The following is a 22,724-nucleotide window of genomic DNA, read 5'->3' as shown; positions in this document are numbered from 1 at the left end:
CTCAGCTGAAAGCTGCAGCCCAGGAACTGAAAATCTCAAAGCAAAAATAGAAGTGTCTTTTCAGTTAGGAAGTATCAGAATGGGACACTTCATTTAAGTGTTTGAGAGTAAATTCTTTAAATAAAACAGCTAGATTTTGTCATCTATTTCCTTCAAAACTTGGGGCAACTAATAGAAAAAGCCAGTTACTTGATTGTACTTAAGTACAATTACTTGATTAAGTCCACTAAATTCCCTTCACAGTGGAAAGCTATGACCTGGTGGTGTTTTGTTCCCTTGTCCTCCAATTTATACTTTACATAATTGTATTCCCAGTACTTCCTGGACTTACAAGTTTCCCTTATTCCAAAGGAACAACTTAATATTAGTTTGAACCACACAAAAGTACTTTTTCAGGTCAAAACTGGTTTGAAGACTGGCTCAGATTCTGTGTAGGTCCAAATAGCTTAGATTCAAAGCCCATTTCGGCCATTTCCTAGGTCTAAAACCACAGATGGTTATGTATTTCTTCTAGATCTCAGTTTCCTCATCTGTATAATGGGTGCTATAATATTATCAGTCTCAGTTGTGAAGATTAAATGAAATAGTGCACAAAAGTACTTAGCACAGTACCTGACACATGGCAATTTTTAAAAATTTATTTATTTTTTTATAAACATATAATGTATTATTAGGCCCAAGGGTACAGGTCTGTGAATTGCCAGGTTTACACACTTCACAGCACTCACCACAGCACATACCCTCCCCAATGTCCATAACCCCACTTAGTACATGCTGACTTCAAAAACAGAAAGGAGTAAGTTTGATCTTTCCACTGGTATTCCCAGTGCTTATCACAGTGCCTGGTTTGTTGTATATCGCCAATGAAGTTTATTCTAGATTGACTGGTTTTGGTCTTCCATGTTATCAGAATGGTTTATTATGTGTCCATAATCCTGTGTGAATATTTGCATATTGGTCTCTGAGCCTAATGTTCTTATTAGTTCCATCTATTTTCTCAGTGACATGAGGAGTGTATGGGAACCATCTGGAGCACTCCAACATTCAGAGAAAAAGCAGCAGGGAGGAGTGGTAGGTGGTATGGTGAAAAACATGGGAATGTCAGGTCCTATAAGGCAAATGAATAGGGTATTTCAGGAAAGAGGGAGTGAGAAGCCTTGCCATACACTCCTGAGAGGTCTAGTAAGCTGAAAGTTTCGACCAACCATTGGATTTGGCAATGACAAAGTCATTAATGACCTTGACAAAAGGATCTTCAGTGGGATTCTGGGGACAAAAGCCTAAATGGATTGATTAAATTTAGAATAAGACCCTCCCATCAACACCACCTCCAGGGTCCAGGCGCACTTGGGGACTCTGTACTCCAGGGCTGTTTAATCTAAGACTGCTGTCTCCAAGCCAATATGGACACAAGGCTGGGGCCCATGCACTCATTCCTGTCTCTCTCTCTCAAGGCTCAGGGCAAAGGCATGGAGCTAGTAAGCAGCCCACTAACCATGCACATGCTGGACACTGCCTCAGGGCTCCAAGCCCAGGGCCTCCACCTCTACCTGTCTAGGTTCGTGGACCATGGGCAGTAGTGGACAGAGCTGAGGAAAAACTACTCCAACTTGGGTGGTCACTGCCCAAGTCCCCTGGCACCAGGCCCAATGAAGGCAGGATCTACAAGCTGTCCTTTGACACCAAGGGCTACTGGAAGAAGAAGGGGTAGGAGAGCTTCCATTCATATGTGGAAGTCACTTTCACCATCATCAATGAGACCCATAGTTTCCATGTGCCCCTGCTGCTGGACCTGTGATCCTATAACACACACTGAGGGAGCTAGTAGCTGAGCGATTGTCTCTGGCCAGCTGCTGGTCATATAAGCATCAATCCTATCCCCAAGACTCACTGAGGCATTTCCACAGAGAGCACCAGGTTACACATGCTATGGGAGTTCTGGTCCCCCAATTTCCAGTAGCACCTGAGTCTCAGGCATCAAGTCAAGTTGGTCCTAGCAAAAAGAAGAAGAAGGGGAAAAAAAGAATGAGGGGTAAGTATGTAAAACACTGAAAACAGACAATATTTTTAATGGCTTTTGCTATAGTGCAGAGCATAGATTTGGCGGTTCACTCAGTAAGACATTTAGGATCAAGAAGGAGTTTTTAAAAACGGGATTATATACTTATAAGAACAACCTAGTTAAAAGGGAAATTGATCAGCAGGAAGAGAGGGGATAACTGCAGGACGACAGTCTTCATGTAAACCAGAGGTGATACAATCAGCGCACAGGTAGTAACCTTGGCCTTAAACCTAACAAGGACTGTCCCTCTAGATAAGAAGTGGAAAGGCAGAGTGTGGGGTATAAATGCAGGCACTTTCCTAAATTTGCTAATGAAAGACAGGTAGTTCCCTTCTGATTATTTCTGTATTCTTAGTGAAACAGTAGTCAAAGTAAGCAGCTAAGAATGAGCAATTATGAGAAGAGAAAATATGATTGGCTTTGTTGGGACTGAAAGAGCCAATGGACTAGGAAAATGTAGTAGGATTGTCGGGCTATGCTGGGAGTCCATTTGAAATGTGTGGTAATAAATTGAAAACTAACAAGTCAGTACAGTACTGTGTTTTTCTTCAGTCATGCTTAGCTGTTCAGATATAGGCACAGAGTAGACCAAACTCTTTCACCAAAGTTGATGGCTTGCTTGGCCAGTCTGGCAGAGAGAGTACATGGCAAGGTGTGTGTAAGAGACTCTTTATGATGATGCACTATGGGTAATCTGAGCTGCATAAAGATAGAAAAGAAATCATTTAGAGCTATGATAAATGGCAAAAAAGTAGAGGAGCCACTGGTGGTCCCAGTGGGAGAAAAAGGTGGGGTTCTTTTAAATGAGTAGGAAAGATAGGGGTTATTAGATATTTAACTGTATGAAATTAAAATTTAGAAGGTGGTATAGACACTGTACTGGTAAGGTCAAGAGTATGGGTTTAGAGTGGGAGGCTAAAGTCATGTGGAGGACAAGAACGTGGAAGTGGGAACTTAAGTGAAAGGCTAGAGTAGATGAATTACCTATACGGAGATTAACATCTTCACGAATGTTGAGAGAATTGATGTGGAGTGGAAGGCAGTGATTCACATCCTCATGAATAAGGGGAGGAGAGCAAGACTGTCAGCTGACCTCAAGAATGAAGGGCATTGGGTGGCTCAGAGTGATGGCAAGGGCTTGAAGAGAGTTGGGCTTTTGAGAGAAGAAGAGGAAAAATTCTCTAGCAGTATCAATGTCTTATATGTGCCGTATACTGAGTTCTTATGTCTTATCTTATGTCTTATATCCAGGGGGTAGATTTTGTGGGGCAGGCAAAGTGCCCAACCACGATGTGAAAGCTGTAGGTTGAGACAGAGCAAGAAACAAATGTCATTTTCAGAAAAGGAATTGGAAATAAAGAACTTAAAATTGATGACAGAACTTTGCAATAGGCTCGGTGGTAGAGCATGGGTGCCAGAGAGAGCTGGGAGATTGGGTTAGAGCAGTAATGCACCAAGGTGTATGGAAACAAGAACCTAAACATGTGAGAAGACCCAGGAGACTTGGATTTCTGGGGGAACATAAAAGGTCTCTGTGTGCAGGAAAATGAAGTCACCTCTGATTCCCCTAAAGCAAGAACCATCTTGTTCTTCTCCATGCCTTCCAAAGAGTCACATTAGACGGGGAGTTTCACTGAGTGAACCAATGAGTAAATGCATGGCACTCATAAAAGACAGAGGAAGACTAGTACTGTGAGAGAGGGGTGGAGGGAGCAATTCACTAGCAGATCAGATGGCAGGAAACTCTTCACAAAGAAGTAGAAGAGCAGAGTGGAAAGACCAGAATCTGGAGTCAAAAGACAGTCCCTTAGGTCTTTGGGAAAGTCATGTCGTCTGACTACATATCACTGGCCTCATCTGTAAAGTGGACCTTTCCTCCTCAGGAGAGCCCTTGTTACCCCTTTGTGACTCCTGTACAGCTCACTAGGAGGTTGTGTACAGCTATACATAAGAGTGGCAATAAAGAGAGGAGAGGTACGGTGTGCGCCACATCCCTCTACCTGCGTGCCTTTGCCTGTGTGTCAATATCTACTCCTAACTACATAAAAGACTGCTATTAAAAGATTCATCCTTTCAGTTTTGAAAGATGTTCCATAGTATGCATAATGTGTTAACATAATAACAGGCAACCCCACAGAGAGCATTCTGGAACAGCAAGCAATAGTAACCCCGATGAGGAGCTAGGGTCCAAGACAGGCCAAATGGGGTTACCCCAGGATGTGTGACAACAAGGAAGATCATAGCCGTCCAAGCTGGTTGGCCGTAGGAAAAGCTACCACAAGAGCCTGAGAAAGGAATCAGAGCCATCCATTCCCTCACGTGCCTAGGATCAGGGCAGCTGTGTACAAGTTGGAGGGATGATATTTTCCTTCCACTTGCCCATGTTCTGAGTGAGAACTTTGGCCCAGTTTTAGAAGTCATCTGAGCCTCGATAAGCAGGGGCGGGGCTTCCAGAGGCAGGAGTCTCAGAGCTCTATAAAGCCCAATGGGGCCCAGCTGGGCAACTCTCCCAAGGGCTGTGAACTGTTGGCTTTGTGCTCATTCCTTTGGAAATGCAGCGGCTGTTGACTTCAGTGAAGCGGGTCTTGCAAGTGAAGACAGCAATGCAGGACGTCTTCATCTCACCTGCTAGCCATCTTCCCACAGCCCACCAAAGGTGAGTCATGTTCACAGGGACTGTGCAGGCCACACTTTGAGAAGTGTCATAGAACCAGTAAAAGATAGGTAGATAGAAATCCTGCCATAAAGAAAAGCTCATTAGAATCCCAGTGAAATGTTGGCGAGGCTTGTACACAGCCTTACATGATCAAGTTAACCTGTTAGGGTTTCAGTTACCTCCTCTCTAAACAGACGGTAGGTCTCTCTCAGCTAGAATTCCAGGATCCCAAATCTCTGATACCTGCTGTTCATAGATGGTGACATCTTTCACTGCCCAGCGGCATGAAACAGTGGAAATATCGGTTCCAGGGCCCCCGGCATTCTTCTTTCCACCACCGTAACCCCTTTACCTCCAGCTCCTGCCAAGACCCATAGCGCTCTGTGCCAATGGCAGTGTTGGTCAAACCAGCTGCTTCAAATCATTGCAGCAAGATTCCAAACGGGCTGGGGATCAGAAGCCTGTTCCTCTGCCCTCTGATTTTGTGAAAGGGGGAATGGGGTGTTAATATAAGAGTGTATGCCTGTGTGCAATGTGTTGTGCACAGAAGCACACATGCATGCCTTGTATTTGTTTTGTTTGTTTGTTTGTTTTCATGCCTTGTATTTGTAAGCACTCCTCAGCTTGGCCCATGTGCTTGGAGCCTCCCAACACCGATGGTAATAGCTATAGCTAGGGCCTTCAATTTCCGAACCATGCACTGTACCCTGAGACTAGCCATTTCTCCCACTTCCACACTGCACTCTATGACGGCTTAGAAAAATGACTTTGACTCAGTGTCTTCCCTTGCCTGGGATCCAGACCTGGCTTCATGAATGTGTGGAGTAGGGGATGAGGCTCCTTAGCCTTCTTATTTTCTTCCTCACTCTCTGCCATTGTTCATACCCTCCTTCACCCTCTTTAGACAGGCCGAATGTCCTAGCTCAGCATTTGACCTGTTCTTGCATCTGAGAGGAAAGGATTGACATGGGTTTGCTTGTTTCAGTAAGTAACAGTGGGCTGCTGCCCAGCAAGACAAACCTCAGAACTCATCCAACCTGCCCCTCCTTCAGGCATCCTTGGCTGACACATTACCCTTTTCCAGTGTACCCACAGCTCATCCTGTTTTCTGTGGTCTGAAAGAGTATTAAGGATCTTTCCTATGAGTCTCTCTTTCTCTGTATATCGGTCTCCTCTTCTGCAACCTGCCTCAGCTCTCAATCCAACCCAAGAACTGCTCCCATCACATGGTTAACGATGCTTCCCTGCAGGTTAACGAAGAGTGGTGCCATCCGCTTGGCGGTCCCCACCTGCTTTTCACATGTGCTGTGTCCCTAATCACCTTCACTCTCCACTCTACCTTACTTGCTCAGTCATCTCCCACTGTGACTACCACGTCCTCCAACCCCGCTCCAGTTCTTTACCAGCAGAAGTTCCGCTCACCCATCAAAGTCAGTCTCAAATGTAGCCTCTTCCATGAAGATTTTTCTGAGCCTACCAACCACAGGAAATCTCTGCTTCCTCCAAACTCCGGTGTGATTTTGCCTATATTCCTCTCGAGGTCCTTATCACATTCTGAGTCCCAGCTGGGGTATGCATGTATGTGCCCTTTTATTACTCCCACTGGTCAAGGAAGTCCTCAGATCATTGACCTCCTCTTTTCTTTGTCAACTCTCTCCACCTCGGCAGCCTCTCACTCGCACGGTGCCTGGCATGTAATGGTGAATTTTGAAACAGAAGGAGAATTGGAATAAAGAAAGAAAAGCTTAATGCATATTCTTAAACCAAGCAACCTCAGAATAATACCGATACTAGATTAAATAAAGTTTCCTAGAGAAAATATACAGATAAGAAGAGCACTCTTAACTCCAGTGGTCTGGTCTTTCTGGAAGCCTCTACATGCTAACTCTTCTTCAAGGCTCTAGAATCCTTTTCCAGAAATAGCCCCCTATTAAGACAGTTTCAAAAGTTAACAGGTGACTGATTCTTGGAGCCTCTCCTTGAAAGCTTAGAATTCTAACTGGAAAGAGAGGAAGGGAGAGAGAATGAGAATGCAGAATTGAGAACGAGAAGACAGAATGATAATGAGGCTGAGGGGAGAGTCAGCCAAGTGCAGGACCTCTGCTGGCTAACCATTAGCTCCAACATACTGGGTAAGATTCTCCACAAATATTTGAGAGTACAAACTCCAATTATCTGGGGAACACCAAATAAATAGGGCAGATAACTAAATTCCAAACCTCTCTTATCAGATATGGGTGAACATTCATACTTTGCCTCATTGTCTTATGATCTTGTGATACACTTTGTCTCAGCGACCTTTCTGATGGGAGAACTGGGATTTACCAGAAGTCCAGAATCCTCAGGGTGATTGACAGACACACTCAATCTGAGCTACAGTTCCTGTGTCACAGAGCTAAATGCGTAGGCCTGTGGAGCCATCCTCTCACTCACAATGGTTAGGCATTCTATAGCTAGGTATGAGTCAAAGGACTCTGGTGGCACTCACGAGTGCTTTGGTGGCACCCAAGGTGGTGAAAGGACAGGCTATTTCTAACACATGAGTAACCATGAAGGCACTCTGAGCACAACACTTCACCAATGCTTGCCTTGATTTTTTTCACCATCTGCAAAATGAAGAGTATTAGTAAAGTAACCAGATTTCAGGTATTTTCATGTAGGAACAGTTGGAGGTGGACCTGGTGATTTCTGTACTTAAAGCTGGATGGAGAAACTCCAGAATTTCACCAAGATATTAGGAGTCGGGTATTAGGAGAGAGGTGGGTAGGTCCAGGAAAGAAACGGATTATCTTTTCCCTCTTCCACTGACCCCTCCCCCATTTTCTCTCTGCTCCCATGTAGAATTTTTCTCTGTCCTCTGTATTCGCACAGCCTTTGTTTGTTATACCATGTATTTAGCTGTTGAATATCTGCCTGTTCCCTTAGACTATGCTCTCTTGGTGGCCACAAAGGATGCCTTCTTCTCTACTGTGCTTCTGGAACCCAACACTGCGTTGGATGTGCTCCATAAATATTCGGAGGCCCAATCAGAAAAGGCAGAGAGGATGGAATCAAGCAGGAAGCTTCCTTAAAAAGTAGAAAAAACATTAGGTGTGTTCTTGTGTAGTAAGAAGAAACAAGGAGAAAAGGAGTGATGAGAAGGGCATTTTCTTTTTTGAAAGGAGCACTTTTAAACTGAATGAGATTTTTCAAGTTATGTCCTATGAGGTTTATAACATGTGTAGAAGTAAACCACATAACAACAATAGCTCAAAGGGACGGAACGGATAAAGGAAGTTAAAGTATGGTTTTTCACTGTTCAAAAAACAGAAGTGTTAATGTAAATTAGATTACAATAAACCAAGCATGCATATTGTAATCTCTGAGATCATTACTAAAAGAAAAAAAGGAGAGAAAATGGAATAATAAATACTTGTTTAATCCAAAAGAATGCAAGAAAGAAGAAATAAACAAAGGGCGTGTGAGACAAATGGAAATAAAGAGTGAGACAGTAGATTTAATCCCATCTATATTAGTCATTACAATAAATATAATTGGACCAGTTACTCCAATTAAAGCACCAATACTGTAAGGCTTGTTAAAAAAACAAACAAAAAAAGACTCTAACTATGTGCTGTTTAGGAGAGATGTGTGTTAAAATATAAAGACCTGAGAGGTTAAAAGTATAAAAGGACAACAAAAGATACACCATGCAAACAGTAATAATAATAATAATAACAATAATAATAATAATAACTAAGGCAGCTTTCTTAATATCAGGAGAAGTAGATTTTGTGACAGGAATATCACAAAAATGAATTAAAAAGGGACATTTAATAAGGTTAAAAGTGCTAATTTAACAGAAAGATAACCACCTCACATTTGCATTCATCTGATAATATAGCTTCAAAATAGACAAGAAATGAAAGAGATGATTGCTGTATTGTATTTTGAAGAGACTGGCTGGACACCATTAATAGGATTTTGATTGTTATCTCCATTACAGGTTTTCAACCATCCCTGCTGTCCCCTTGGCCAAAACAGATACTTGGCCAAAGGATGTGGGCATCCTTGCTCTGGAGGTCTATTTCCCAGCCCAGTATGTGGACCAAACAGACCTGGAGAAGTTTAACAATGTGGAAGCAGGGAGGTACACGGTGGGCTTGGGCCAAACCCATATGGGCTTCTGCTCAGTCCAGGAGGACATCAACTCCCTGTGCCTGACGGTGGTGCAGCGGCTGATGGAGCGCACACAGCTCCCATGGGACTCTGTGGGACGGCTGGAAGTGGGCACTGAGACCATCATTGACAAGTCCAAGGCTGTCAAAACAGTGCTCATGGAGCTCTTCCAGGACTCGGGAAACACTGACATTGAGGGCATAGATACCACCAATGCCTGCTACGGTGGCACTGCCTCCCTTTTCAATGCTGCCAACTGGATAGAGTCCAGCTCCTGGGATGGTATGTGCTTCCCGAGACCTTATGTAAGAAAGGAACTGGGTTAGAGGCTGAATCCTCAGTTTTGTTTCTCCATTTCCCCAGTGGTCTCATCAGGGAGGGAAGGACAACTTACTCACACAGCTGTTATTGTCATCAACAACCATAATGATGATTACCACTTAGACTTGTGTAACTGTATACTGTTAACTAGGTAGCATGGGCACATAGTTCATTTAGTCCTTCCAACAGCCTAGGAAGTGGGTGTTATGCCTGATTTACACATGAGAAAATGGGGGATCTGATATCTTAAACAGTGTTTGGCAGGAGTGAGATGCCAAACCAAATCCAATATATTCCTATTTCTCATAAGGCTCTCCTAAGCCTCTGAGAGAGAGTTAAACAAGTTTAGGTATTAAGGGGAAAACATGCTGGTAGGAGGAGACCCAAAGAATCACAGAATTTAAAAAAAAAAAAAAAAAGAATCACAGGATAGACTATTATACAGAGTATATATTCTCTTACTCCCTCGGCTACTTGCTAGGAAATTGCTTTTTGCTTAACATATTTATAAGAAGATTTTATTTATTTATTTAATTTTAAGGGCAGAGGAGTAGAGGGCAAGGGATAAGCAGACTCTGTGCTGAGTGTGCAGCCTGATGCATGATCCCACGATTCTGAAATCATGACCTGAGCTGAAATCAAGAGTCAGACACTTAACCCACTGAGCCACCTGGGCACCCCATGGTTTTTGCTTAACATATTAACATTACCTTGTTTCTTACATCTTCTCTGGATGTTATACTGGAGGAAGAACCCCCTGTTGTGATAGCAAGAAAGATCCAACGGAAACAGTATAAGTTGAGAGTTCAAAATCTAGCTCTGTTGATAACTGCTGACAAGTCCCTTAACCACTTCAAGCCTCATAGTTTTATTAGGCAACCTCCCTTGCAAGGCTGGTAAAAGGACTGTACAAGAGATCCACAGAGATTATCTGGGCAGTCAAGGCACTTTGTATGCTAAGTGGAAACTGGAATTTAAAACTGTAGAAGCCATAATTAACATTAATTATAAACTCTTAATGTTGGCAGGAACCTTGGAGATTATCTAATTCAATATTCTTTATTTCAAAGAGAAGCCAAGAAATGTTGGACAGTTTGCTGTGCAGTGTAATTCCACACACCTATTTAGTATTTTTTTTAAAGGAGGCTCCACACACAGTGTGGAGCCCAGTGAGGGCCAGAATTCAGGAACCTGAGACAGAGACCTGAGCTGAGATCACATGTCAGATGCTCAACCAACTGAGCCACCCACATGCTCCAATTCATTCAGTATTGTTTTGGAATGCCTTGAATAGCCTCACCATCAACAGTTCCATTGATTTGGAATGTTCTAGTCTCTACATCATTAAATCTGTTCTTAGAGCACTTTTCCTGCTTGGTAACCCCTACTGCCATCACCACCAATATTTCCAACCACGCAATTAGTTGGGAAGTAGAAATGAAGGGCAAGAGATAGTCACCAGCCTTTAACCAAAAATCAGAACCTTGTTTGGGAACATCATCAGCTTTAATTATGTCATTTCCAATGAGTAGATTCTGCTGAGAGGCAGGGTATTCCTTCTTTAACAGGATGTCTTGTTTAGAGGGAGGAAAAAATAAACTATTGAGATGTGAATCATCAGTCTGTACCAAAACAAAAAGCATATTTAAGCTTGAAGCTAATGGCAACCACCAAGACCAAACAAAGCCAGTGTAGATGGGATGTCTGCTTTGATCTGACCAACCATCCAGCTGGGGTTTCTCGGATGAGCAAAGGCAGTTTTGGGACTCACCAGGAAGTTCCAAATCACCCCATAGAGACAGTAGGTTTTGAGGAAAGGAAAAAGTGGCACAGCCTCAAATTGTCCAGAAGACTTCATTTTTCTTGTCTTTTTTTTTTTTAGTGGAAGTAAATGAAATGCATAGTTGAAATAAATACATATACACAAATGAGTGTAAAGCAAAGAAAAAGTTCTCTTTTGACACACTATTACCACTTTCCAGAATTTCACATTAATGGTTTCTATGTATTCTTCCAGAATTTTTCTTTGTTCTTGCAAGTATACACATATATAACTATTCAGTTTGGGTTTTTAACATTGTACATATTTTTCCTCACCTCCATGATGTCTTAGAGGTCATCCCATACCAATATGTATAAAGTCTATCTCATCTTTTAAAAGCCTTACAATATCTTTTGATGAATATGCCAAACTTTATTTAATTAGTTCCATGCTGATGGATATTTAGGTTCTGTATATTTTTTGCAATTATTAAAAAATGTTTTAATAAACATTGCATAATAGCATTACATGCTTGTGAGAATGTGTTGTAAGAATAGATTCCTAGAAAAGGAATTGCCAGATATGTTGATATAAAAGCTTGATAGAATGTGCCAAATTGGGGCACCTGCATGGCTCAGTTGGTTGTGTCTGCCTTTGACTCAGGTCATGATCCCAGTTCCCTGGGATGGAGCCCCAGGTTGGGAACCCCTGCTCAGCAGGGAATCTACTTCTCCCTCTATCCCTCCCCGATTGCTTATGCTCAAGCTCTCTCTCTCTTTCTCAAATAAATAAATAAAAATCCTTTTAAAAAAAGACTGTGCCAAATTGTTCCTCGAGATGTTGTACTAAAGTATATCCCTACGATAAGTATTGTTAAGTTTTCTAATCTTTGTCAATTTAATATGGAAATATAAGGATTTGCCCTGTTTTCATTATAAAAATGCTTCAGTATTTTTGGATGTTCATTGACCATTTTCCCATTACATACTTTGGGGATTTTTATGAGATTTTTATAAATGAAGGAAAATAGCTTTTTGTTGGTTGTAAGTATTCTAAATACTTCCCCAGTTTGTCCGAGTTTGTTTCTGTAAAAAGTTGAATTTTTAGATTGTCAAATTTACTAATATTTTCTTTAACAGCTTCTAAATACTTTTCTATAGTTTCCAAACTCATTCTCATTCTCTCTCTCTCTCTCTCTCTCTCTCTATATATATATATATATATATATATATATATATATATATAAAACAATACTTTTTGTCGGAGTTGAAGTTGTTACAGTACTTAAAAGAAGATTCTTGGGTTTCAGTGAATTTGGAATCCTGACTCTGAATCCTAACCATACCATCTATTAGCTGGGTGGCTTGGGCCAAGTTACTTAAAATCTTTGGGCCTCCATTTTTTTGTTGATGAAGAGAGAATAACTGTGCCTGATATATAGGCTGATCATGAGTGAAAGGATTTTTTTGTTGTTGTTCACTGTTCTATCTTCAGTACTTAAAATTGTGCCTGACTCACAGGAAGCACTCTGTCTACTCGAGATTTTGGTCGTGATCTCAGGTAGAGATAATTACTTCTTGTTCTCTCATTACAGGTCGCTATGCAATGGTGGTCTGCGGAGACATTGCTGTCTATCCCAGTGGTAACGCTCGCCCCACAGGTGGGGCTGGAGCTGTGGCCATGCTGGTTGGACCCAAGGCCCCTCTGGCTCTTGAGAGAGGTCTGTAGTAAACTGTGGAAATGTGGTACCAAGAGACTGTGAACAGCTAATGCATAGTTCCCAATCCCAAGTTGGCATACCCCCTACATAGGACTGAAGTGTGGATTTGAGGATGACATCACATGCCTTCAGAAGGCTGGACTAGGGAGCCATGGGCAGGGAGGAAGGGAACAGAAGGATCGTCAAGATTTCCTCTTCTTCACCATCACATATTGGAATCATGATGCATAGAATGAGTAACATTGTTGCCGCAGACCAGGACCTTTAAGGTGCTAGACTGGCAATTGAAGATGAAAGAAGATAATTGGGTATAAAGAGAAAGGTTCTCCTTTGAGACTTTGGCATCTATTCCAGATTTTGTTAAAGCCTTAAAGGTATGGAAAGGGAAATAATAGATCTCATTTATATAAGAGCAACCATCTATTCGATTCCCTTTGAACGTGGGCGGGATGTTGAGTGGGCTCAGGCAGAGAAAAGCCAGGGAAATGTTAGTAGATGTCTCCCTATCCTCTCTGTTCCATGGGGGCTACATCATACAGTCCTGAATCCCCCTGTGTGCCTTGCCAGGGCTTAGAGGAACCCACATGGAGAACGTTTACGACTTCTACAAACCAGATGCGTCTTCAGAGTACCCGATAGTGGATGGGAAGCTCTCCATCCAGTGCTACCTACGGGCCTTGGACAGATGTTACACGTTATACCGTCAAAAAATCCAGAACCAGTGGAAACAAGGTATGGGGCTCAGAGGTCAGAACATGGGGACTCTATTACTAGGGGACAAAGAGTTGGTCCTAAAAGCTTAAGACAAGGTTTCTTCTGTCCTTCAAAAACGATCTCAAGAGCATGGCTTCATGTCCCCTTCCTCTTATACCCTTTCATGGGTCTATGCTAAAAAAAAAGTCCATCTAGAAGCTTCCAATTCAAGTATGAAGCTGCCTCTTACTTGAGCTGCATGCAAGAGATTAAACAAGCTAGGACCAAAGCCATCAGTAGGAAACCAGTGACTGTGAGCCACCTGGGGAGGTACTGTGGTGAGTCAGTGTAACCATATCCTACTGGGGCTAAGATTTGTTTCTGTTGAAGTCAGGAGTGATTTAACTCACCATTTGTAGTTTGCTGCCTTTTAAAGCCTGGCCGTTGTTAAGAAATCTTATCTGTATTTTCAGTATAGTAAAGTGTTGCTGATTTTTCTTTGGATGATAATGTTACAAGTTAATTTTATTTTCACCTTTAGTTTCTGAGTTCTCCCGCTAAGAAAATATGGGCTGCTTGCATAATCAGAAAGGAAATAAACTTTATTTTAAAAGTTCAGAGCACTCTAAAAAAATCAAAGAGTTCTTATTATGACCAGAAGTGCATCTGTGACAGGCAGTTTTCAGTGGAAAAAGGCATGTGTGGAAGTGTCAGAGCATGGATGCTTTAGGGAGTGGCCTGAGGAGCCACTTCTTGCCCCTTTCCACTGCTCTGAGAGGGCTGCCAGCCACCACGGCTGGCCCCTACAGGTAGGCAGTGGACTTGGACTTCCCTACTTTCCATCCACTGTAAACTTGCTCTTGGCTAACTGCTCTCACCAGCTCTGTATTCTTTCAGCATTCTCATTTTGCTCCCTAACCTTATGTAGAATTTGATTGATGCTGCTTTGGCCCTCAGCTCTAAGAGACAGTCTGGGGTGTCTATAGAGTCAGAAACATCAGAACCTAAATCCAAAGCCAGCCATTTTCAAGCTGAGTAAACTTGGACACATGACCTAGCTTCATATTTTAGAGACTCTGTTTCCTCTTCTGAAAAACAGAGAAAGTAACACAACACTAGCTTGATTTGGAGGAATTATCTGTCATAAAGGTTGGCAATAGTAGACAGGAAGAAAATGCTTGTTTGTTTCCCGTCTTTCTTCATAAGTAGAGTGCTTAAGTGAATGAACAACTTACATGTGTTTGCTGAAGGTAGGAGCTGGTTCCCTGGGACACCTCATGTCCCTTGGAACACTTCGGTCTTGGAGTGTAGGTCTAAGTGGCTCATTGGCCATGGCACATCCTTGTTTTCACACTTCCTCTTCCAGCTGGCATCAATCGGCCTTTCACTCTTGATGACTTACAGTTCATGATCTTTCACACGCCCTTCTGCAAGATGGTCCAGAAATCCCTGGCTCGCCTGATGTTCAATGACTTCTTGTCAGCCAGCAGCGACACGCAGACCAGCCTCTATAAGGGCCTTGAGGCCTTCAGGTGGGTCCTCTTCGGGGAACCCTGGAGGTTCTTGAGGGCTGAGGAAGGATGAGATTTCCTTACTCCTTGAGTCTGTACCACCAGCCAACCATGGGGGTGAGAAAAGAACAATCTTCCAACACAATAGAAAGGACACCAAGTTCATACATGACTTATTGGGTTATGGTCTACATGGGGTTCCCCCATCTTTTATCTCAGGGAACACAGGGAATTTACCAGCAGCTCTAGATCAAGTGGCTGGCTATCAGAAGCTTCAAAGAATAAGAAAAAGGGGAAAGGGAGTATAGCTAAAACATTTAGTCAGCAAACATTTTATGAACATCAACTATATGCCAGGCTTCATACCTAACTCTAGGGATACCATAGTAAATATGACTCCATGATATTCCAGTCTGTATAGACAGAAATACCTAGAAGTAAATAATCACAGTACAGGATGGCAGCTTGGGAGCATCAAGTCTCATTCTCAATGACCATTGTTGAATTAATGTCTTGCCTGTTGCCTTATTTTCCCGGATCTATGAAACAGAGTTAGTCCAGCTCCCCCTCTTAGAAGAATACTGTTTATTGAGAAATTACTCCAAGACATTTAGAATAGAAGAATCTTCAATACACAGTTCCCAATGGGAAGAAAATATTCCCTTTTGGTATGGTAGCTGTTTAGTTCAAGTTTTGGAGTATTCTACCAACATCTGCCCCTATTACTAATTACTACGAAGCCTGCCACTACCTGAAACATCAAAGTGAGCATAAACACTATTACGAGACCTGCCCCGTGAAAGAAAATTCTAATATATGCCAAAGATAATAGCTTAACATCTTTAACACATGGAAGTCTCATCCATAACCGAGACCCTAATAGGAAAATGAGCAGAAGATATGCCCCAGAAATTTCCTCAAAGAAGAAATGCACATTATCCCATTTGCAAATGTGCTTGCCCATTAGTAAAAAATTTAAAGAAGCTACCATTTTTCTTACATAGCCTTTTTATTTTTTTTTAATATTATTTATTTATTTATTTTACAGGCAGAGATCACAAGTAGGCAGAGAGGCAGGCAGAGAGAGAGGAGGAAGCAGGCTCCCTGCTGAGCAGAGAGCCTGATGTGGGGCTCGATCCCAGGACCCTGGGATCATGACCTGAGCCAAAGGCAGAGGCTTAACCCACTGAGCCACCCAGGCACCCCTCACATAGCCTTTTTAAAGATCTGAATACTCAGATCTTTAAAAAGGAGGAGGCTCTAGGAAAATGGACAACAGTAGATGTGTGAATTGACACAAGGGCTTTGGGAAGAAGTAGGAAAACACAAAGCAAAGGCCTTAAAGACGTGCACACTTTTTGGTTCAGCAACTCCATGTGTAAGAGGGAAGAGGCAGAGTTTTAACTGGTGAGGACAGGATGGGGAGATTGGTTCAATTAGGGCACATCATATCATGACTCATTCTGCAGCCTTTAAAAATATTGCTAGAGAAGTTGATTTAATGTCATAAAGAAAATTAGTTAGGGAAGCATGTTGAATGGAATATATAGCATGATTTTATTTTCTAGTTAACCTCTGAGGGCAGGGATAGATTCCACAAGAACAACTGACCTAAGGGCTCTCTCTGAATGGTACAGCTATTAGTGACATTGGTTTTTTGTTTTGTTTTTGTTTTTTGTGCTGGTCTGTATTTCCAAATATTCTGTAAAAAACAAACAAACATACCAAAACAAAACAAACATGTGCCTAGAAGTCTCTCCAGGAGCTCTGACTTTTCCCCCTTGCTGCCTCCCTCCCCTTCTGAGGTCTCTCACCTGGCCCATGCCTCTGCTTGCCTCCCAGGGGGCTAGCGCTGGAAGAAACCTACACCAACAAGGACATGGATAAGGCACTTCAAAAGGCCTCCCTGGACATGTTCAACAAGAAGACCAAGGCCTCTCTTTACCTCTCCACTCACAATGGGAATACGTACACCTCATCCCTGTATGGGTGTCTGGCCTCTCTTCTGTCCCAGTGAGTACTGCCCCCCACCCGATGGTCAAGGTCAGAGGGCTCAACCAAATTTGGTTCCTCTTCTGGTTCAGAAATTCTTAAGGAAGGAAAGATAATGAAAGAAACTTCTTTCAAAGGGACATGTGTAGACAGCTCTACTATCAGGATTAAGTAATGGTCTCCAAAGTGACAATGTATGATGTCAATGAATGTTTAAGGTGTGCTTGGATGCAGCAAGCATGTAACAGAACTTCAGTGCATAGTTTTATCTCATCCATTTGAAATCTCTGGCCTTAGTAAAGCACAGTGGTTAAGAGAGTCTAGCTTTAGAACCCACAGCTGGGGTTTCAATACCACTTATTAGCTTTGATCTTGGAAAAACACTTCATCCCTATGTGCTTCATTTTCCCCATCTATAAAGCATATGCACTAACAATACGTCCCTCCTAGCATTTTGATGAGCGCTCAGTGGGTAAAGGAATGAAAACACTAGAGCTCAGCAAGTGCTCAGATACTGGTTGTTATTTCTATTGATGCTCTATTTTCTGGGGTTTATAGGAAATACTTGTACTATAGTACCTGCACATAACATAGGAGATAGATATATATGAACTCAATCAAACGATTACCGATGAGGATATTGCTGAAACATTACCAGAAAACATGGAAGCCTTGAAGTGGTCTGACCTCCAAACACCAGAGTTCACTGAATTCATCTTGTCCCCATAGGTGACAAGAAGCTCCCAATTGTGTTGTGCTCAATGGGTCTTCTGTATCTTGGATTTTAGCCACTCTCCTCCTGATAAGTTTTCTTCTCTCTGGGTCTATCCCCAGGGTCTTCCAAAAGCCCCTCTTTGTGCAGGGTGCCTGGAGCCCATTTCTACTTGCAAGAGGTTGACGAGATTGGAGTGGTAGGTTGGTAGCTTATTTGAAGGGCAGAGTTATGCCAGCGTGCTTCTTGGATTTTGCTTTCTTTCCCTGCAGATACTCTGCCCAAGACCTGGCTGGCTCTAGGATTGGGGCCTTTTCTTATGGCTCTGGCTTGGCAGCAAGTTTTTTTTCATTTCGAGTGTCCAAGGACGCTTCTCCAGGTGAGTCCTGTCTTTTTATTAGGCCCTTCTGGTGTGATTCATCTGGTCAAAGAAACCACTCTCTTCCTCCTCACTACTGAGGCTCCCATATGGGCAGAATTATGTTGTGATTAAGAACAGAGGAACTCCCAGAAGGGATTTAAGCAATGGAGTAAGTTTGTCTCATTTATGGAGTTGAAGCATTTGGCGGGCTACTACTTGGAACTAGATTGAAGAGAAATGAAGGCGGAAGTGGGAAACCAGTCAGATTGTTCCAGCAAACAGTTCAGGCAGGAAGTAATTAATGGCAGTTTGGTTGCAATTAGTTCAAGGGAAGTTTATGGATTTGAAATTTTCAGTAAATATATGTTGATTATTTTCTGTGAGATGTAATTGCGGGTATGCACCTAAACACCCTGCGGGACATTCCTTAACTAAAAGTGTGTCTGCCAGTAGGTTTCAGTAACATTATGTTTGATGACCTTTATCATTTCTCGACATTCCAAGCCACACACAACACTGTCCTCCAGGGTTGGAGCCTCCACAGCACCTGGCTCTCTATCAAACTCGTGATTGGCAGCAGTGACGATGACAGTGACGATTTTGCCTTTGTTTCCCAGGATCCCCCCTGGAGAAGTTGGTGTCTAGTATGTCAGACCTTCCAAAACGCCTCGCCTCCCGGAAGCGTATGTCTCCTCAGGAATTCACAGAAATAATGGACCAAAGAGAACAATTCTACCATAAGGGTAAGAAAAAGACGAGAAGAGAGGAGATGGAAATTTTCTAAGATTCCATGCTGATGGCAGAGAGCCGGGGATTCATCAGAAGTCTGGACTACAGTGGTCCAGAGCGAAGATATCTAGACAATATGATTGGGAGAGAATCTGTTAGGCCCAAAGGGGCAAGAATTGGGTAGGAAAGCAGGAGGCAGAGTGGAGAAGAGGTGGGCAGTAGCATGTGGCTTCCCAGTATAGATTGTAGCTAACCACTCAAAACAGGATCCTGGAAAATGCAGTCCCAAGGACTTCTGGCAGATGGGTCTTTAAAACTGCTCTCTATGCAACCGCTGAAGTAGACCGGACTTTGAAGCTGGATATTCAAATCTAAACCGACCTGTGATCCCCAGTAGCTCTTGGGGAAATCATTGATGTTTTCTCAGTTGTCTTATTTCTAAAATCATACCAACTTTGCAAGACTGCCACACAGATTAAATGAATTCATGTACATAAAAAAGTTCTATTATCAACAGATATTACTGTCTCTGTGCACCTTCCCCCCTTTCCCTACCGAACATAAAAGCAAAATATTGCCCAGTGGGGCACCTGGGTGGCTCAGTCAGTTAAGCATCTGCCTTTGGCTCAGGTCATGATCCCAGAGTCCTGGGATCAAGCCCCACATCACGCTCCCTGCTCAGTGGGGAGCCTACTTCTCCCTCTGCCTCTCCCCTGCTTGTGCTCTCTCTCTCTTGAATAAATACATAAAATCTTTGAAAAAAATATTGCCCAGAAAAGCAACAAAGGAAAAGGAGACAAAATAAAAGTTATGACTGGAGAGACCAGATGGTGGTTTTAATACCAAAACAAAACATATTTTCTTAAGCAAGACTTTGGACACGTGGCTTGCAATGGGATCTGAAAGGGAGATAGAGTACGTGGATCTGGGAATGTTCCAGAAAACCTAGGCCTAGTAGTCATCCATCTTCTCTGGAACAGGGACATCTTAGGTCAAAGAGGAAAAACAATTAAAGTAAAAATAGGACTTCTGAGATGAACTATGTTGAACAAAGAACAGAAATATGACAGTGAATCAGAGCCAGGGAACTTAGGGCTAAGAAGGAAGTATCTATTAGAAGACAGGAAGCTCTGAGGTATACATACCTCAAGGCAGGTATCCCCAGCAAGAGAGCGTGGTGAGGATTTCAGGAGAGGAAGGTCACGTTTAATGTAGGAACACGTCATACTCCTACAGTAAAATTTCTCATAACTGAGGCTTATGTACTAGATCCAAGATGACTGCCTCTGGTTCTTGGGCTGGTCCAGGGCTCTGCTGGGGCTAGGACAGGTGGCCAGCCTCGCAGCCAGGAGAGCTTCACGGTGAAGGCATCCCTGGCACTCTTTCCTCTTCCCAGCCTCACATACCTCTTTTTTTTTTTTTTTTTTTTATTACAACTGGATACTTTTTATTTTTATTTTTTTTTATTTTGCAAATTTTTTAAATTTATTTTTTATTTATTTTCAGCATAACAGTATTCATTATTTTTGCACCACCCCCAGTGCTCCGTGCAATCCGTGCCCTCTATAATACCCACCACCTGGTACCCCGACCTCCCACGCCCCCGCCCCTTCAAAACCCTCAGATTGTTTTCCAGAGTCCATAGTCTCTCATGGTTCACCCCCCCTTCCAATTTCCCCCAACTCCCTTCTCTTCTCTATCTCCCCATGTCCTCCATACTATTTGTTATGCTCCACAAATAAGTTACATACCTCTTAGTAAGTATTGCTCCTCCTCATGCCACAGTGAATTTCTCACCACCTGGCGACACAAGCAGTCTTTTCCCCGGCACGTGGTACCTGGAGCGGGTAGATGAGCTGTATCGTCGCAAGTATGCCCGGCGACCAGTCTAAAGGTGGTAAGTGACATTCTGTAGGGTTAGTGATATCAAGTTTGTCCTCTGGGAAACAGATTCAGTTCCAATAGTGTAACCAGGCCAGACAAGTTCTATAGCTCGGAAATGATTGGGGGTGGGGAGTTTGTACCATGAGGACCACCCAGAACCGTGGGGCTCTTTGCCCTGGAAAGACAAAAGCTGGGGGAGGGGCACGTTTTAAACTCTGGAATGCAGGGAAAAGTCAACTTGTTTACCTGATCTGCTCAGGATAGGAAGCTCCCCTAGAAATGTTATAGAAACCAAATTGGCATCTATTAGGGAAACCTACAGAACCCATTCCTCCAAAGAGGTAAGGTAGGAACAAAGATGAATGACTTTAGAAAAGGTTCCTACATATTCACGAAGAAATGCAGTGTTGGGGATTCTGTTGGGGCCAGAAGCCTCACCTGGGTAAAAACAGTGAGGTTTGGAAAATCAGTGAAGGGGTTTTGGGGGTGGTTTCTTGCAAGAGGACTGCCTGAAGAGGAGATGGGAGACTTGTTGGGATACTTGTTAAAGGAGAATCAAGTGTTTAGAAGGAGAATCTTGGGGGTGTCTGGGTGGCTCAGTGGTTTAAGCGTCTGCTGTCAGCTCAGGTCATGATCTTGGAATCCCGGAATCAAGTCCCGTGTCGGGTTCCTTGTTCGGGCAGGGTGACTGCTTCTCCTTCTCCCTCAGCCACTCCTCTGTTTGTGCTCTCTCTCTCTCTCTCTGTGTCAAATAAATAGATAAAATCTTAAAAAAAAAAAAAAAAAAAAAAGTGGGGGCAAGGGTTAGAATCATATAGTTCATGGACCCAGACATCTACCTTCAGTTTATCTTCTAAGTTGCTAAAACAAGCAGAATGGAGGCGTGAGAAGCCATTTCTTCAACAACCTGTAAATCTTAACAAATACAGTCCCCCAATACTTCCTTTATATGTGTGTGTGTTTATTGTTTCCCTTCTCTGGATAGGTAAAGGGTAGAAGGTTTGCTGAGGGTGGGATATGGAGCTGGGGAGGAGGAGGAAGTCCACGGGGAAAAGGAGATACCCAGACAAAGCAAGAAGACCACGGGGTAGGCCGGATGCCCTCGGCCCCACGTGGCCTCCTCTAATGTGATGTTAAGTGCTCAGCAGGGTGGACAAGGGGCCTGACCGGCCAGGGCTGCAGATGTGGTCGGATTCCAAGCTCAGTATCCAGGGCTACAGACTTGGACACCGCCCCTAAGTCATTTGTGTGCCTGCTGGCTTGTAATAGGATTCTTAAGGGCAAGTCAATGGCAAAGAGGGGGCAATTAGATGTGTCAATGGGTAGTTCAGTCATCAGAAGGAGAGAGAGAGAAATTTGGGATTTTCAAGGGCAAGTTTCTAAATCAGGCTCCCTCCCTCTCATGGTCCTCAAGCATTGTACCTCTGAGGAGGAAAGCTGGGACTCTGGTCCTTATCTCGTGCTGATGGCTCACACAAGCAAGGACCTCACAACAATGAAATCTTAAACGAATGAAAGGTTTTCTGTCAGTGTGCCACTCTGTGGCGGTGTCTCTTCACTGTCCAGCCTATCCAACCCTCTCTTCCATTAGGCGGAATGTATCACAGGGTCCCTGCCCCTCTCCCCTGGCTCCTGTGACGTTGGACGCAGGTGGCTCAGGCGTCCAGGCATGGAGCTGGGCTGGCAGCAGAGCCTCCCAGACCTCATGATGCAGACAGGAGATCCCTCAGCATAGGCTTACCTCAGACAAGACACAGGAGGGAGCACGGCCGGAGGGAGCACGGCCGGAGGGATGCCTGGGATGAGACTCACACTGAATGTCCTTTTTTTTTGTCTCTTTAATTTCTACAGACCACGGTTCCTGGAAGATCTACAGTAGCAGAGTTTGTGCTCATGGATCCTACTTTTAAAAAGCCCACTCTTAGATGGAATGACTATGGATTGGACACCATAGTCCCCAGAAGCAGCAGCCTTGGGGAGTGAGGGGCCGTCCTTCGCAGTCTTTTCTGCCTTTCTCAGGGCTAATGGTGGCACAGGGGTCCTCTGTGGAAGAGGGGATGCGAAGAAAGCCTCGCCCCGAAATCTTGCCCTCTGGAACTGGGAAAACAATCCAGATAACTTTGCCTGTCACGTTCCCTTGTGGCCATTATTATCATTACTAGA

At 43.3% G+C, this 22,724-nt stretch overlaps 1 protein-coding gene and 1 long non-coding RNA gene across 2 annotated transcripts; one reads left to right on the top strand and one right to left on the bottom strand.

Moving 5' to 3' along the window:
- Window positions 1-683: 683 nt before the first annotated feature.
- Window positions 684-6,236, bottom strand: LOC131809861 (uncharacterized). Its single transcript, XR_009345318.1, has 3 exons — window positions 6,141-6,236; window positions 1,892-1,993; window positions 684-1,108 (listed from the first exon to the last, which is right to left on the bottom strand). It is a non-coding gene; the product is annotated as an uncharacterized LOC131809861 (long non-coding RNA).
- Window positions 4,558-22,724, top strand: HMGCS2 (3-hydroxy-3-methylglutaryl-CoA synthase 2). Its single transcript, XM_059137278.1, has 10 exons — window positions 4,558-4,718; window positions 8,704-9,158; window positions 12,554-12,679; window positions 13,247-13,411; window positions 14,739-14,904; window positions 16,726-16,896; window positions 17,860-17,966; window positions 18,566-18,691; window positions 20,463-20,574; window positions 22,413-22,724. The coding sequence occupies exons 1-9, from the start codon at window positions 4,615-4,617 to the stop codon at window positions 20,567-20,569; spliced, it is 1,527 nt and encodes a 508-aa protein (XP_058993261.1). The 5' UTR covers window positions 4,558-4,614; the 3' UTR covers window positions 20,570-20,574; window positions 22,413-22,724.

Source organism: Mustela lutreola, chromosome 10, assembly GCF_030435805.1.
Source record: "Mustela lutreola isolate mMusLut2 chromosome 10, mMusLut2.pri, whole genome shotgun sequence".
NCBI classification, from domain to species: domain Eukaryota; kingdom Metazoa; phylum Chordata; class Mammalia; order Carnivora; family Mustelidae; genus Mustela; species Mustela lutreola.
The sequence above is the reverse complement of the archived record's forward strand: the minus strand, read 5'-3'. Positions and strand labels throughout refer to the sequence as shown.